The sequence below is a fragment of the Podarcis gaigeae genome (genome assembly GCF_964106915.1).
Source record: "Podarcis gaigeae genome assembly, chromosome: 2".
Lineage (NCBI taxonomy): Eukaryota > Metazoa > Chordata > Lepidosauria > Squamata > Lacertidae > Podarcis > Podarcis gaigeae.
The window spans coordinates 25,241,216-25,256,518 of NC_139679.1; the positions used below are offsets into that span (position 1 = coordinate 25,241,216).

General features: G+C 40.3%; 1 protein-coding gene across 5 annotated transcripts in view; it reads left to right on the forward strand.

Annotated features, from left to right (window-relative positions):
• The window catches only part of CEP112 (centrosomal protein 112), a 219,169-nt gene that overhangs the window by 137,213 nt on the left and 66,653 nt on the right, over window positions 1-15,303 (forward strand). For all 5 annotated transcript variants that reach the window (XR_014561326.1, XM_083727455.1, XM_083727457.1 and 2 more), the window contains one exon: window positions 9,889-10,119. Coding sequence is in view for 4 of the 5 variants with exons in the window: in XM_083727455.1 (XP_083583581.1) it covers window positions 9,889-10,119 (231 nt within the window). In the remaining variant the exon portion in view is untranslated. The remainder of the gene's footprint in view (window positions 1-9,888; window positions 10,120-15,303) is intronic.

Genomic DNA, 15,303 nt, shown 5'->3' on the forward strand with positions numbered 1-15,303 from the left:
GTCAGACCAGAGGTGCATCTTGTCTGGTATTCTGTTCCCACAGTAGCCAACCAGATGCCTATGACAAGCCAACAAGCAAGACATTTGGGATTCCCACCAACTGGTATTCAGAAGCATACTCCCTCTGTTTCTGGGGGCCGTATCTAGGTACCATTGATGGATTTATTCGCCACAAATTTGTCGAATCTCCTTGTGGCGATCACACAGGGTCCCTGGACGTTTGGCGGTCTATTGATCCCTGTGCCACCACTATGATCACTTCCCCGCTGCCACCAACCCGTTTCTCTCGGGTACACACTGAGTCCAGACAGTTGTTAACGTTAAAACAAATAATCAAGTTTATTTTATAAGCATGAACAAGTTTATGGTTTCAGATAATTTTTCTTGTCAGTTTTTTATCCTTAGTTTCTATATCAGCCTATACCTTCCTAATAACTTCTAACTGATTATCCCAACTGTCTACCTGACTCCTCCTAACAGTTTCTCTCCCTCTCTCACATCAAAACTAGACCAACCCACAGGCTTATCCTCCCTCTTCCTTCTCCAACTTCCAACTGACTTCCCGACAACTCCAACTCGAACTCGAACTCCTCCCCTTGGGTTCCCACTGGCCAATCACTTCAGACTCATTTAACCCTTTCCTTATGACCCATCTAGGAGGGCAAACACCACACTCCTTTCAAAGCCTTCAAAGGTTGTGATAGTTGTATGCAGCCAATTGGATTGTAATTTGGCTGTTTTAGAAGCTATAGGAGAATCTTTTGGTATTATGTGGGCATGAATAAACTTATGGAGTGGCTTAATTATTTCATGGAAATCAATGGGCCTTGAAAAGTCCTCAGTTTTCACTGCATCATTTGCAGGAGTTTATTTATCTTAGTATACGAATTGCATTTATTTGAAATATTTTATATTCTACCTTTCATCAAACAATATTTGCAGGGTGATTTGTGATAATACAGCAATTAAATATATACCTCTAAACCCATAAAACTTGAAATGAAAGCAGCTGTTTTACAAGTTGAGGATGTGCCTCCAATAGATTCACAACAGATAGCAAAACAGATTTCAGCGTATGCAAAACTTCAAAGCTGTCACTTGTAATGTATCTTACAGCAGAGCTTTGACATTTGTAAGCAGATTACTGCTGTTAAAATTAATGGAGGACATATGCAAGTTAGCAACATAACACCTTACTCCTAGTAGACAATTTTTTAAAGGATCTGTCAGAGATGCTTGCAAAGGTGAAAGAAACTAGAAATACTGGGACAGCGTAAATGTCTAAGTATTTAACCTTCTATCAGTTGGATTTGTAAGCTACATTTTAAAAGGAAAATATGCAACTACATTTACCATCTAATCTTTCAACTTTTGACAACCTCAGTCAGAGTTATGATGGAGCTGATTTAGACTTTATAACATTAGATACAACTTCAAGAAGCACCAAGCAAATGTTAAAGTCAAATCCACAATTTCACTTGCCTATGTGCTATATTTCATCTTCCTTTAATCTAAAAACCTTAAGCATTCTTGAGAGATCATAGCGCTGTTGACACATTAAATAATCCTCTGCCTAACATATTTTTTAAAATTATTTAAATGAAAATAAACTAGGGCACGATCTAGTCAAAGTATTCCTAGCAGGGATTCCATATGAACAGAGATATAAATCTCCAAACTCACAGGAGATGTGTGTCAGACACTTCCTTAGCATAAGAACCCACTTTTTGTGGGTATAAGTCTCCCCTTCACATTTCATAGACTGAGAAAATCAGCAATTATTGTGTGTTACATTTGGCCTTCTTTTGCGTTGCAAGTCTGTATATAGACTTTTTAATGCATTGTATTTGACAAATAACTTTTTATCTTCTTGCCAGTGGTGTTTGTGATAGAAGGAAGTGGAACCCAAATGTTTGTGTAACAAGATGCACTTGATTTCATCTTGCTCGGTGCCCACAGGAACCATACTATTCTAAGATACACTAGGCTGAGATCATTTAGGACTTTGAGAGGCAAACAGTTCAGCTCTTTGAATTGGGTTTGGAACCTAACTGGCAACCACTGCAGCTTATAGGGGAAGGATCTCAAAAGAGGAACACGAAGCCTGAACATTATTCTCAGAGGATGGCCATGTATGATGCTGCCTGACACATTTTGTAATAAGATTTCATTGCCTATGCCTCTTTAACATTTCCCAGGAATGTTTCAGCTCCAAAAGAGAGCACATTTATAATATTCATTTTGAGATTTCCACAGTCTGAGATGTGGATCCTGATGGCATCATGTTTGAAGAAAGCCCTAGAAAGATTGCTGGGCATTCCTATGGGAGAGGAACCAGGTTCTAACTTTACCAGTATCTCCTTAACATGAGGAGGTAGCCCTGCACTCCTTCTCTGACACTGAGGATGTAAGAAGGGAATTTTCACTCACCCCCTCCCTTGGGTGGGCGGGGTTTGTGACACCGCACGACCTCCTGGTACAGGTGAGCCACCCACCTTTGTTCCAGGGAGCCATTGCCCTGCCCCCATCTCAGCAGGCCTATGGGCAGCCAGCTGGGGGTGGGGCAAGGGCCAGCATAAGGGACCAATGCTCCTCAGCCCAGGCTCACTTGTTTTCCTTCCAGGTCCCTTCCACCCTTCAGACAGGGATAGCAAGAGCCCCACCAGAACCAATGCCTGAGCAACAGGGTGTGGTCCCTTTAACTCAGTATATATACTCTCAGATGAGGCAGCGCAAGGGACAACCCCTTAGCTACACAGCTATGAAAGCTCACATTTTAGACATTTGCTGGCTAGAGCAATATTCATAGCTTGCTGCCCTGAGTTCTCCTGTAACCAGTCACCAATACTCCATAAGGAGCTGACCAGGGTCCTGTTCTCCTGCAAGTAGCCTGTTTTGTTGCCAAATCGTGCCAATATTCTGCTAGGTGGTGCCTTACCCCAGGAATACGAAATAGTTTGTCCTGGCCTGCAAGAGAGAATACATTTGAGGCAGATTAGGAAAGTCCTCTTTGCCACAGCTCAGACTGGTCCATTGAGAAGTAGTGATCAAAAACTATGTGCAGTCTGTCATCCTGATCTTTCAAGGGGTGTGACCCCTATCTAGACCAGATAATCTCACTAACATACTTCTATTTCATCTATATTCACTTTTAACTTATCTTCTAATGTGTTTTTAGTTTCACTACCAGTCCTGCAGAACAACTGAAGCTGACCTAGAAATTTAGTCTCATTCAGAAATATATGGAGTTGACCAGCCACCACCAACTCAATTACCCTGTTTGATTTTGCATTGGAGAATGTCTCTAAATTACCATCATGATGATTTAATTATAGTTTTGCCAGAAAGAAACAGAAAATTGCCTTCCTTGGGGGTTGTGCTGAGCCCTCCCAAAGGTGTTTGCAATGCTCTAAACTCATGGTGCCAATTTATTCCAGCAAAATGTTCTAAGCCAGGATGGACAAAGAGCAAATTGACACTACTGTCAAGTATGTTATATGTATACAGCAATGAAACTAATACAAGGAACCATAATCTGATTTTGAAGGCTCTTTGGCTTGGCTTCAATTTGTTCTAGTCAGTTGGATGCAAATCACTTTAACTGCAAACCACTTCACAGAAATGTCAAAGTGGACAATGAGGATCAAACAACATGTTGTGTAAATAGGGTTTTTTTAAAACTTAGAACTGGCCATACATTTCATGTGTGTGTGTGCAAAATCAAGTATAGGGGGATAAATCCACACAGAAAACAAGTATGTATATATGTATGAATGTATGTATGTATGTATGTATGTATTTAGTATACTGTTCTTCATCCCTAAATGTCATAAAATATAAGATAAAATTACATAAAAATACAAGATAAAAAGCTTAAATTCCATAATAAAAGCAAGAACAAAAACCAAGAACCCCTCACCCCTCCCACAACACATTTAAAAGGGTATAGGATGATAATCATCCAAAGGCCTGGTTGAGGAGGAACCTTTTTGCCTGGTGCCTAAAGGTGTATAATGAAGGTACCAGCCAAAGCTCCCTGGGGACAGCATCCCACAAAACAGGGGCCACTGCAGAAAAGACTCGTTCTCATGTTACCACCCTCCAAACCTCTTGTGGAAGGGGCACACGAATAAAGGCCTTAACAAGTGTCATGTCTTTCTTTAGAAAAAGCAGCAGCTGGATAGTTGTGTGGATCCAAATTGGAACTGTTGCATGAGGGAATATTCTCCCAAGCTGCTATTTGCCCCTGAAGGAGTTCCTGTGTGACAGGGTGAGCTCCCGTTGCTCTGGCCCAGCTCCTGCCAACCTAGCAGTTTGAAAGCATACCAGTGTGAGTAGATAAATAGGTACCACTGTGGCAGGAAGGTTAAACGGCATTTCTGTGTGCGCTGGCACTTGTCACGGTGTTCCATTGTGCCAGAAGCGGTTTTGTCATGCTGGCCACATGACCCAGAAAAGCTTTCTGCGGATGAACACCGGCACCCTCGGCCTGAAAGCGGAGATGATCACCACACCGCCTTTGACTGTACTTAACTGTCCAGGGGTCCTTTACGTTTACCTTTTATCTTTAAGGTACGTTAGATGGGGTCATAGAAACAGCCTATTGATTTAACCACAGAGTAACGTTGAGGGTCAACAAAGCGCCTTTTAATTAAGAACTTGAGGTATTACTGCGCACAAAACATATGGACACAACGAACATGAACCTTTTCATGCAACCATGGAGATAAACGTGATTTCAAGTTCATGTTGGTTTTATAATTACATGGGTGAATTTAGGCTGCAGTGGTTTTGAGAAGTCTGCCTTGCAAAAATGGAGATGTTTGGGGTTCTGCAAGGCACTTTAGAATCCAGGTGTGGATGTGGGAGAGGTCTCGGTGGCTGCTCCCAGGCTTTTGAAGTCCCTTCCTAGAGAAGCTAGACTGGCTTCCTCCTTGTTGTCCTTCCATTTCCAGGGCAGGTGATTTTTTGATTTTATTCTGTCAGGCTTTTAGAAACTTAACTGCTCTTAAGGACTCTTAATAGTATTCCGTACTGTTTTTAATTACTATTATTCCTCTTATCTATATTTTGCATTGTTTTGATTCCATGCACAGTAATTTAAAAAACAGCCTTCCATATGATTTTAGAATAAGGTTACCAGACGTCCCCATTTCCTGGGGACGGTCCCCGGATTTACAAATCAGTCCCCTGACAAAATCCATCTATTTAGTAGGAAGTTGAAAAGTATCCCCGGAGTCATTGAAAAAAAAAACTGGTAACCTTGTTTTAGATATGTGTGTTTTATCTGTATTCGTTTTAATTTTTGTGAGCTGCCTTAAGTCTCTGTTTGGGGGAAAAGGTGGGATATAAATAAGATTAAATAAATAAATAATGTTGATTAAGTGGGTGTGCATATGACCATTTCTCAAATCTTGAAATGCTCCCATGGACCCCAAAAAGTTGGTGACCCTCAGTCTGTGTTATCTGATGTGTAAGGCTCTCTGTCTTAGTGGTTCAAAAAAAAATTATTGCCATTTTTAATTTCCAGAGAGCATAGCTTTATGAAAATCAGATCACAGGCACATTCTTGTCAGTGTAAGCCTTTCTCACTCTACGCCTGGACTTTAAAGTGATAATCTTCTCACAATAATAGCCATTTATCTTCTCCCATTTTACATTTCCTCATTCAACTAAGAGTCATTTGCCGAGTTAATGTTCAGTTTTTGCTTTAGGCTGTAATGATTTTACAAAAGACATTTTTATATTATTCATATTTCTGCTTTCATAGCACCAAAGAGCCAAGTCTAGAGGTCTTCTATCAACATGATGGCATGACTAGTTGCAGCAGGTTATTAGCCTGACGTGACTTTGGAAGTAGCATAGCTGCCCTATTGGTTAAAAACCCACCTTGCCTCACTGCAGTGCCCCAGTAGGCATTATCATATCATTCACCTCTACTGAAACAGAAATTATCTAGGCATCTGATGATATTTTGCTGTGACAGTGCAAGCCACTATTTGTGCTGCTACAACTGAAGAATTTATTATTATTAGGTTGACATTACTACTGTGTACTAATTCATTCCTTTCCCCCATCCCATAAACCTTCAAAGTGCAATTCCAACTTGCACTCCTCTAGAATGTCTAGGGCTTATGTACTGTTGACAAGTCTGAAGACCACAACCATAGTTGTCAAATACTGTGGAAGAAAACAAAACCTAATTTATTCAGATGCTACGGAATATAAATTTGGCTTGGCAGACATTTGGGAAAGAAGTACTTAGAGAAGAGCAGCGCAGAGATCATAAAGCGACAGCTGACACTGTAGGCTACTGAGAATGTGTTTTTAAAAGCAATCTTGTTATAGGGTTCCCTTCCAAATACTAGCTGTAGAATCTGAATACTAATAGGTAATTTCACTTTAATGGTACATAGTAAGCCTATTTCTCCTTTTGGCAATGCAAAATCTTGGTAGTATTTAAGACTTAAGAATCAATTCGAAACTGATTCCCTATATCCCTTTGGATAGCAGTGGCATTTATGTGGATGAAACTCTCTTATTACAAAACTGGGATTTACAGTTCAAAAACGTACATATTTTCTAGGTTGAAAACGTATTTCGTATGCAGGCCCCTGTGAATTTCAGTGTTTGCTTTGCCATTAAGCACATTCTCATACATAAGCTGTTCGGTAAAAAATATTCTTGTTTAAAGCGGTGTATGCATAAAAATGAGGCAACTTATTATAAAGAAGAACATTTTTGCTTTACTGTTACAAAATGCAAATATTTGAGTGGAAAAAATCTGGGGGGAAACTACCAGAAATTATTCAATCACTAAAAGAACAATGGAGTAGCAATTCTTGTATGTATCACATTATCTTCATTCACTTTGTTCTCTCTTCCTTCTCAGACAAGCTGTTATCTTCTAAAGGAGCTCAGCACATAATAGACGAAAGTTAGAAATAATTAGACAATATGTTATGCAAAGCTTAGTGGAATTTATAGATTTTGGGAAGGGGGGCACATTTAGCAATTTAAGAAAGAAAGAAAGGAAGAAGGTTAGCCAAACCCAGAAAACGCCATTATGTGCTGAGGGAGAAGTTACAACCTGAATGGGTCAAACTAGATGAGACTACAGCAGTTCTATACACTTAAAACTGGATCTTCTCCAAGTGCAGAGAAAAACAGCAGGTTTTCAATCTAATTTTGAAGATAAAGGGGTGTGTGCAGCGAGGGGCATGGTATGTTCCCACCTAAGGTGATTTTCTTCTAGCTGATCTCCCTTTGGGTATTGAAACCCAGGTGGAGGGCAGACTTTGGGGAGATGTTGTTGTTTTAAAGGATGTTTTAGTATTCCTCACTGTTTTGCTTTTTTAATAACACCACTGGCACCTGTTTTGTTTATAAGATTTCATACCCGTCCTTCACCCAGAGTGGCTGGGGAAACCCAGGCGGATGGCTGGGGTATAAATAAATAAATAATAACAACAACAACAACAACAACAACAACAACAACAACAAAACCAGATATGAACCTGCTGCCATTACCATTACTTTTAACCCCTACAGTCCCTTAAGATCTCCCCCAAAATATAATGTGTTGTTGAGTAGTTCTGTAATATTTGTGTAAAACTGACTATTCTTACAAATTGTTGACATTCCATTGAAATTTAGTTTTGCCATATTGAATGCAACACATTTAAAAATAGCACCTGCTATTTTGTCCTTGATTGTTGGTTGTTCTTGTCCTTGATTCTTGTCAACTACTACTCAATTGTTTGTTTGTTTGTTTGTTTGTTTGTTTGTTTGTTTGTTTGTTTTAATGGCAACCCAAGTGATAAGTGTTTTGACAAGTAAGCCACAGAAGGTTTAGAAACTTACATACCTGAAATGATTTAATAAAGTGAAACAACTTTTTTTCAGATTATTTGTGCTGTGCACTATGAAATACGTTAATTGCAATGGATAGCTATTTGCTGCTGCTGTTTATCTCTCATTTATGCGTCCTTGTGGTCCCCACTCCCCAACTGCCAAGTAACCACGTAGCTATACTGTTTGCTCCTTCTAGTCCACATTGCCAAGCTCTGTAAGCGAGGGAAGGTAAAAAGCTGCAATTATGTATGTGAATTGCATACTAAACCATTTCTTTTATCAATTGAATCTTGAGATATATTTGTTGTTATTGCTTAGTCGTTTCCGGCTCTTCGTGACCCCATGGACCAGAGCATGCCAGGCACTCCTGTCTTTCTTGAGATATATAGAGACCTCTTAATAGTAGCATAGCGTAGGGGGCCACGGGGACAGTTGTCCCGAGTGCAAAATTGTTAGGGGGCACAAAATTTCAGCACCCAATGCTGCCTCAATACAGCTGTAAGCTTCCATTGCTGGGCTTGGTTGAAAACAGCTTCTCCATGCGAACCAGGAAGTGACCTCTCCAGGCAATTGAATGACTCTTCTTATCTCTGTGGCTGTGATTTCCTGGGTGACGCAAACACCGTTAGGCAGTTGAATGCATATATTCCACCGGTTTCTATCCCTCACTCCCACCCTCTGCACGGCCCTAGGCACTGGCAACCCACGCTACACCACTGCCTCTTAATGTATATTGAACCAAGTGTGTTTTACGAACTACGTCTGATTGAGTGTTGATGGATATGATGATTCACACGAGTGAGTGCATGATTATAACTCTCCATCTGGAAGTTCTTCAGACTTGAATACAGTACCCACAGTCAGCAGTTCACAATCTCATCCCAAAGCAGCCTTCCTTGCCCTAAATTCTACTGGGTAGGCTTGTTTTTGAGTCCAGATGTCACTGGTTGGTATGTGGGAGAGGGCCTTCTCTGTGGTTGTGTGTAGCTTTTGTAGCTCCCTACTCTGGGAGGTTAAAGTGCTCCCCACCCTACAGTTGCAGGCACTGTACTTGCTGGATTAAATAGACCTTTGCAACTGCCCCTGAATTTTTTAAGATTATTTTTATCTGTTGCACCTTTCTCTTTTTTTACTGTTTGGTTTTTATTGTTTTTTAACTGCAAATGCAGTGGAATGGCAAGAAACTGTATTTTTCCATCTATAAGACACCCCCATGTATAAGACGACCCCTATTTTTGGACATTATTTTTTAGGGAAAAAACCTAGTCTTATACATGGAAAAATACAGTAAATAAACAAATGCAACTGATTTTTTTTTTTTTAAAAACCCTCTCCATTTCTCAGTACATGTGTGTTAATTTATTTTTAATTTGCAACAGGTGTGACTAGATACTATTTATAAACAAGTTCGTGAGTTTATGATATGCAGTATTTGTTCAATCCAAAGGCACAGATCCTATTGTTGTTGTTTTTGGAGGCCTCAGAGTTGCTAACATTTGCTATAAGTCGTTATGAGGTATAAAAATAAGAATTATTTTCTAGTAAGTGATTTTCAACTTTGCATTTTCTAGTTTTCCCTCGACTGTCTCAAGAGTAGGCCCACAGTCTACAATCTTGAACATGCTTTTTCCTTGGAAATAAGTCCCACTGAAATAAATGCAACTTTTTCCCTAGTGAAATGCATGGATCAGGATGCGAGAGAATCTTGTTTTCTGATTTTGTGAAATATTACGGAATATTATGCTTGTAGCAAACCTCCTTTTAATTCACGGCTTTATGGATTACAGTCTTGAATAGGGAGCTTTAATGAGAGCACAAAATGTGTCTGCGTTGTGTGCCAGACTTTATATGTTGGATGCATTTTAACAGCACATATACATACCTTCATACACTCTCACTTCCCCATAATTTAGGGAAATGCTTTCACACCTATGATGTGGTAGTTCTCTACTCAAAATGGTCATCTCATGTTTTTGTTTTTAGTAGAAAAACTAAACATAAAAAGTAACTTCTACTATCATTACTATTTTAAAGATCATCTCTGATATGGAAGCCCAGATCCACACACTGCGAGAAGAGCTCATTCAAGTGAATACACAGAGAAAACAGCAGCTAGTTGAACTTAGCCTTCTTAGAGAAGAAGAAAAACAAAAAACTCTTCGGGATCATGAGACTGCCATGAACAAGCTGAAAGTTGAGTCAGAAAAGATGATTCTAGATCTGCAAAAGTCTAATGCCACAGAAATGGAGATGGCACTCGAAAAGGTAAGCATGAAAACAGTACCTGACTTTCCCATTTCTAGGAAAATGACTGTGAAACTTGCTTCCTCCCTCCCTCCCTCCCTCCCTCTCTTGCTGTGGTCAAGGGAAGTAGACAAGGGAATAGGTCAGAGGTTTTCAACCTTTCTCAGTCCATGGCTGCCTGGAACTACATTTTTTCTGCCGCTCCCCGTGGCCAAACGTGCTCTGAGCCTCAGAAATCCCATTATGTCACCCCTTGCCTGCAGAGCCATCCCTTTTCAAACACCCTCCCTTGTTGAGTTTTCCCTCAGGCTCCTCTCCTCCCCCCCTCTTCTTGGGAGTCCTCCGGGCAGTTGCCCCATGTCTCTAAGCCACCCACCCCACCCCAAAGAGAGGTGTCTCTTCATGCAACCCCACCAGGGGTCTGGGAAGAGGATGCCCCCAGCCCTAGCGGCCTGATGGGGACAGAGACACAAGAGGGCATCAGAGGAGGGAGAGAAGGAAAGAGGGATAGAGGCCAGTGTTGACTGTGGCACTCCTGACCATCATTTAAGGCATCCTAGGGTGCCACGGCACACTGGTTGAAAACCCCCGCACTATGGTGAACAGCAATAGAGAGACATCACCTTCAATAGGTGGTGACTTCAGCAAAGTGAATGTATTTGTAATAAGGGCTCACGAGTAACCAGGCAGGACTCCGACCTGTCTTTTACAGGTTTTATTTAGGTGCAAACTATTTACAGTGCAGAACCCCAAAGTTCATGTCTGCCTCAGTCACTAGCAGAATCCGGGAGTGCCTGTTTCCTGGACCTCCTCCAGCATAAAGGCCTCGTTACACCCAGCCTCTTCCTTCCCTCTTTGCGATTTAGACTTCTGCGCAGGGTGGGCAATGGAAGGGGCATGCTTCCCTCCTGGCCGGCTTTGCCAGAAGTGGTGCTGAGGCTCCCACCAGCATCCTCTGGTCCTTTCACCTCTTCCCCACTGGAGGTGGGGTTTTCCTCATCACCGGAAGAGGAACTGCTTCACATGATTTTCAGAGGCTCCCTGTAACACAACTACCCCTCTGTTTCCCGTCCCTGTTCTGATGGCAATTCCTGACAGAGTCATACCCAGGGGTCCCCTAAAACTAAGTGCCAGCGTTGTGGACAGATGTATATGTGTAGGCCTGCAGTATACACATTATATACATTATTATAATGCCCAACATCTCACCATATGAATAAGGTCATTTTGAGCACTTTAAATTGCACAGAATTCTTAATGTAAATTAAGAAAGCCTATTGAACTTGACATTTTGATCTCATTTGTTTTGATTTTACTTTATTCTTTTGGGAGTGAGGGCATTGGCCACTGCTGTGGCAGATTCTCTGGTGCTGCTTTGACTTTATCTTGAATCCCTGATATTTATGGCCCTAATAAAAATGATACATTTTTTGTGGCTCAGTGTTAAAACTGCGTTGGAACTTCTCAAAATGCTTATCTCCATTGGTCAACATTCAGGAGTTTAACTGTTTTAGCGTGTATTAAAACACAATCTGCAATTTATTCCAAGATGAAATGTAGCAACCAAATGGGGCAATTTGCATATAGAGTTGGAACAGCCTTTTGTGAAACTGACATTTCATTTACCTGCATCAGGTTCTTGGTCTATAATTTTAAACAGCATTCTAAGGATTACGTTGGAAATCTGCCAGCCTGAAACCATTAAAGGCTGTGATCAACAATTCAGAATCTTTTTTGAATTTAAAGAAAGCTGCACTTGGCATAATTATTTAAAGCCAAGGTCAGAGAAAGTATTTAAACCTTTGAAATTCATAATTAAAGGATTAATATTAACTCATGAAGACATTGTCATTTTTGCTTAAAAGTTGAATTTGAATCTCAGTTCTTTTCTTTTCTTTGATCTTTATATATTTAAAGCATAGCAAAAGGAAAAGTTAACTTCTCTCCAAATTAAAGTTGCATTGCTTCCTTGCTGTGATATATTGTCAACTTCTTTAAAAATGGCTGACTTTAATAATAATAAATACAACCAAAATACCGGTAATTTCTGGCGTCAGCTGAAAAAGATAAGTATTTGCTAGTATTTGCAGGATAGGGATCAAAGTTAAATCCTTCTAAGCCCATACAACAAGTAGACACTTTAAAGGTGCTGACCTTTAAAGCCCTAAATGACCTTGGCTCTGTATACCTGAAGGAGCGTCTCTACCCTCATTGTGCAGCTGGGACACTGAGGTCCAGCTCTGAGGGCCTTCTGGCATTTCACTCACTGTGAGAAGTGAAGTTACAGAGAACCAGGCAGAGGGCCTTCTCAATAGTGGCGCCCGCCCTGTGGAATGCTAAGGAGATAAAGAACTACACAACTTTTAGAAGACATCTGAAGGCAGCCCTGTATCAGGATGTTTTTAATGTTTGATGTTTTGCTATCTTTTTTATATTCTGTTGGAAGCTGTCCAGAGTGGCTGGGGCAATCCAGTTAGATAGGTGGCATATAAGTAAATAATAATAACAACTACTACTACTACTACCACAATGGATTACTTCTGGGTTTCGGGGGTCTCACATGTGCAAAAGTGCTAAATCGCGCTTTGCACATGCGCAAAAGCGCCGAATCGCAATCCGCGCGTGCACAGACGCTGGTTGCGAGCGTGCATCCTGCACGGATCACATTCGCAACCTGAGCATCCACTGTACTAGTTTAGGATTGAAATTTCTTAATGTTTCATAAAAGTGCAGAATATCCAAATATCCACCAGATATGAACTTCTGCTGTGAAATAAATAGTGGATAAGAACAAACATAAAAACAAGGATCACAGATAACCCTACATGGGTTGAATAATATCTTAAGACGGGTATGGGAATTAGATTGGAAGCGATTAACCAAACCGGATCCTGATTAGCTTAGCAAATGTGCTAGTAATTTTATTGCTGCACCACAGCAAATGAACATTTCTGCACAAAACAACCTCAGCAAGATTGAAGGAAATGTATTTGAAACTAGTACAAAAATGGCACCTAGCACCGATTTAAATAGGGGGGGAAAGTACAAAAATTGCTTAGCTAGATTAGACGCGGGGGGGGGGGGCTTGTTTATCCATGTGTGGTTGGAACTGTGAGAGGGCACCCAAGTTCTGGAAGAAGCCCTTTCAAGAGACAGCTGGATTAATTGGGAAATATTGCAGAAAAGTCCAGAACTGGCTTTATTGGATCTGTCCAAAGGGAGAAAACCCAATCTTACTGTGTAATAATTTGATTGGATATTTTTTAGTAATGGCAACACTGTTGATAGCCAGATGCTAGAAAGAAGCCAACAACTTAATATACAAAAATAGTGCTATGTGATGTGGAAAGTAGCACTTAACGGAAAAACTAAGGCAAACACTACAATTTGAAGGGGTCAGAGGAAAAAAAGAGACATTTGTGGTGGACTGGTGCCTAGTGCAATATATGAATGCAACCTCAAAAGAGAGACAAATACCAGCCTTATTCTGTAATTTGTGGTCACAATAACATCAATGGACATCTTTGCATTGTGTGCAGTTTCATGTCATCCCAAAGGACTCAACAAAGGATATAATTCCATATCCATAATCTCACTTGTTGCATTGGTCACTGGTTTGGGTGAGGGGGTTACTTTGAATTTGAATTATGATCTTTCTTTCAGCTTTTTATTTCATGTAAAGTTAGAAAAGCAAATATGTATATATATCAACCATCCTACACTTTAAAAAAATATACAGACTGGGTATTGTATTTTGTCTGACTTCTTCAGAACACAAAAAATATTTTATGAGCTTGGTTATTAGATTTATGTCATGCAATATCTTAACATATTTAATACAATTAGATTAAGATAGAATTAATTTGTTTCTTCTCTTCAAATATATATATTGGCATCTCATAGGCAGTCATTCTAGTTCTACTAAATTATGATATATATTGTTTTGACAAATCAGTATGCTGGAGGTAGGTCCTACTGAAGCTCAGATTGCACTAACAATTATTGTTGAAGTGGGGTGGGAGCAAGGACTTTGCATTACGTTGCTGCTGATATCTCCTTGGATATTTTGCAGCTGTGGGGCGGCGGTTCAGATGGAAAGCAAGTGACAATGGAAAGGTCACTTCCTTTCCTCTTGCACCTTCTCTGGAACAAATCTCTCTTCCCCACAGTGGAGAAGGTGCAGTTAGAGCTTTGTTACACACACAGCTGCCGTGTAATGTGTAGTTTGCCTTTCTGTCTGACAGATGTTACGGGTTGTGTCAACAGAACCTTTGGGGTAAACATTAGTTAGCCAGGTGTAATACAATGAAAAAAGCTCATGTGGATTTGTGAGTTTGCTGGACATTAGTAAAAGAAAGAGATCAGCTGTAGTTTTAAGTGGGTGCAGATGTGATTTTTGGCGAAATATATCTGTTAGTAACATTCGTCTTTGGAATTTACTTGGCAAAGAAAATAATCATTCAGAACGAATGACCCTAAAATATCAGTTGACATGCTAACAATACTCTAAGGAAGCAACCTTGGAACACTTCAGACATCTCATAAAACAGCTGTATTTTGAGCCATGTGCATTTTGAACCATATGTATAATATTTTGTGTGTGTGTGTGCATGCACGCGCACAGACGCTTGTGCATTTTCTGTCCCCAAACACACAGTGCATGCACCTTCAAAAGGATACCACACTCAGTTCACCCTCTGGAGATGCTCACTGTCTCTTACAACACTAGAAGCTGTCAAATCTGCCTGTACTGATGTTCTATTCAGTGAGAACAACTCTTGGTCACAGTAGCATGTTTGCAGCATGCTACTGCACCAAAACTATGTGGTTTAAGGCCATGGTATTGCAGTTGAAGTCATATATATCTTGTTGCTGAACAATTTGCAAGAAGATGTTTTTCATTCCATTGGTTTCTGAATTTTAAATCACCTTTTAAAACCTTGCATTGTTTTTCCTTACTCTATATGGCATCTGCTTCTGTCCCATTGCTAATACTTCTATAGACAAGAATGGTATACTTGCTTGCAAGTGCATCTCCATTTAGCGCATGCGGAAGGTAGCCAGGCTCGATTAAATGGCATGGATATCATGCTGACTCATGTTCTTGCACTCTGGACATCATCAGGCTGTGAAGAATGAGAGTAGCAGCTTCCCTGATCAGATTGCCAGAGTTCTGCCTTCCTTCCCCTGAAATCCCATATATAG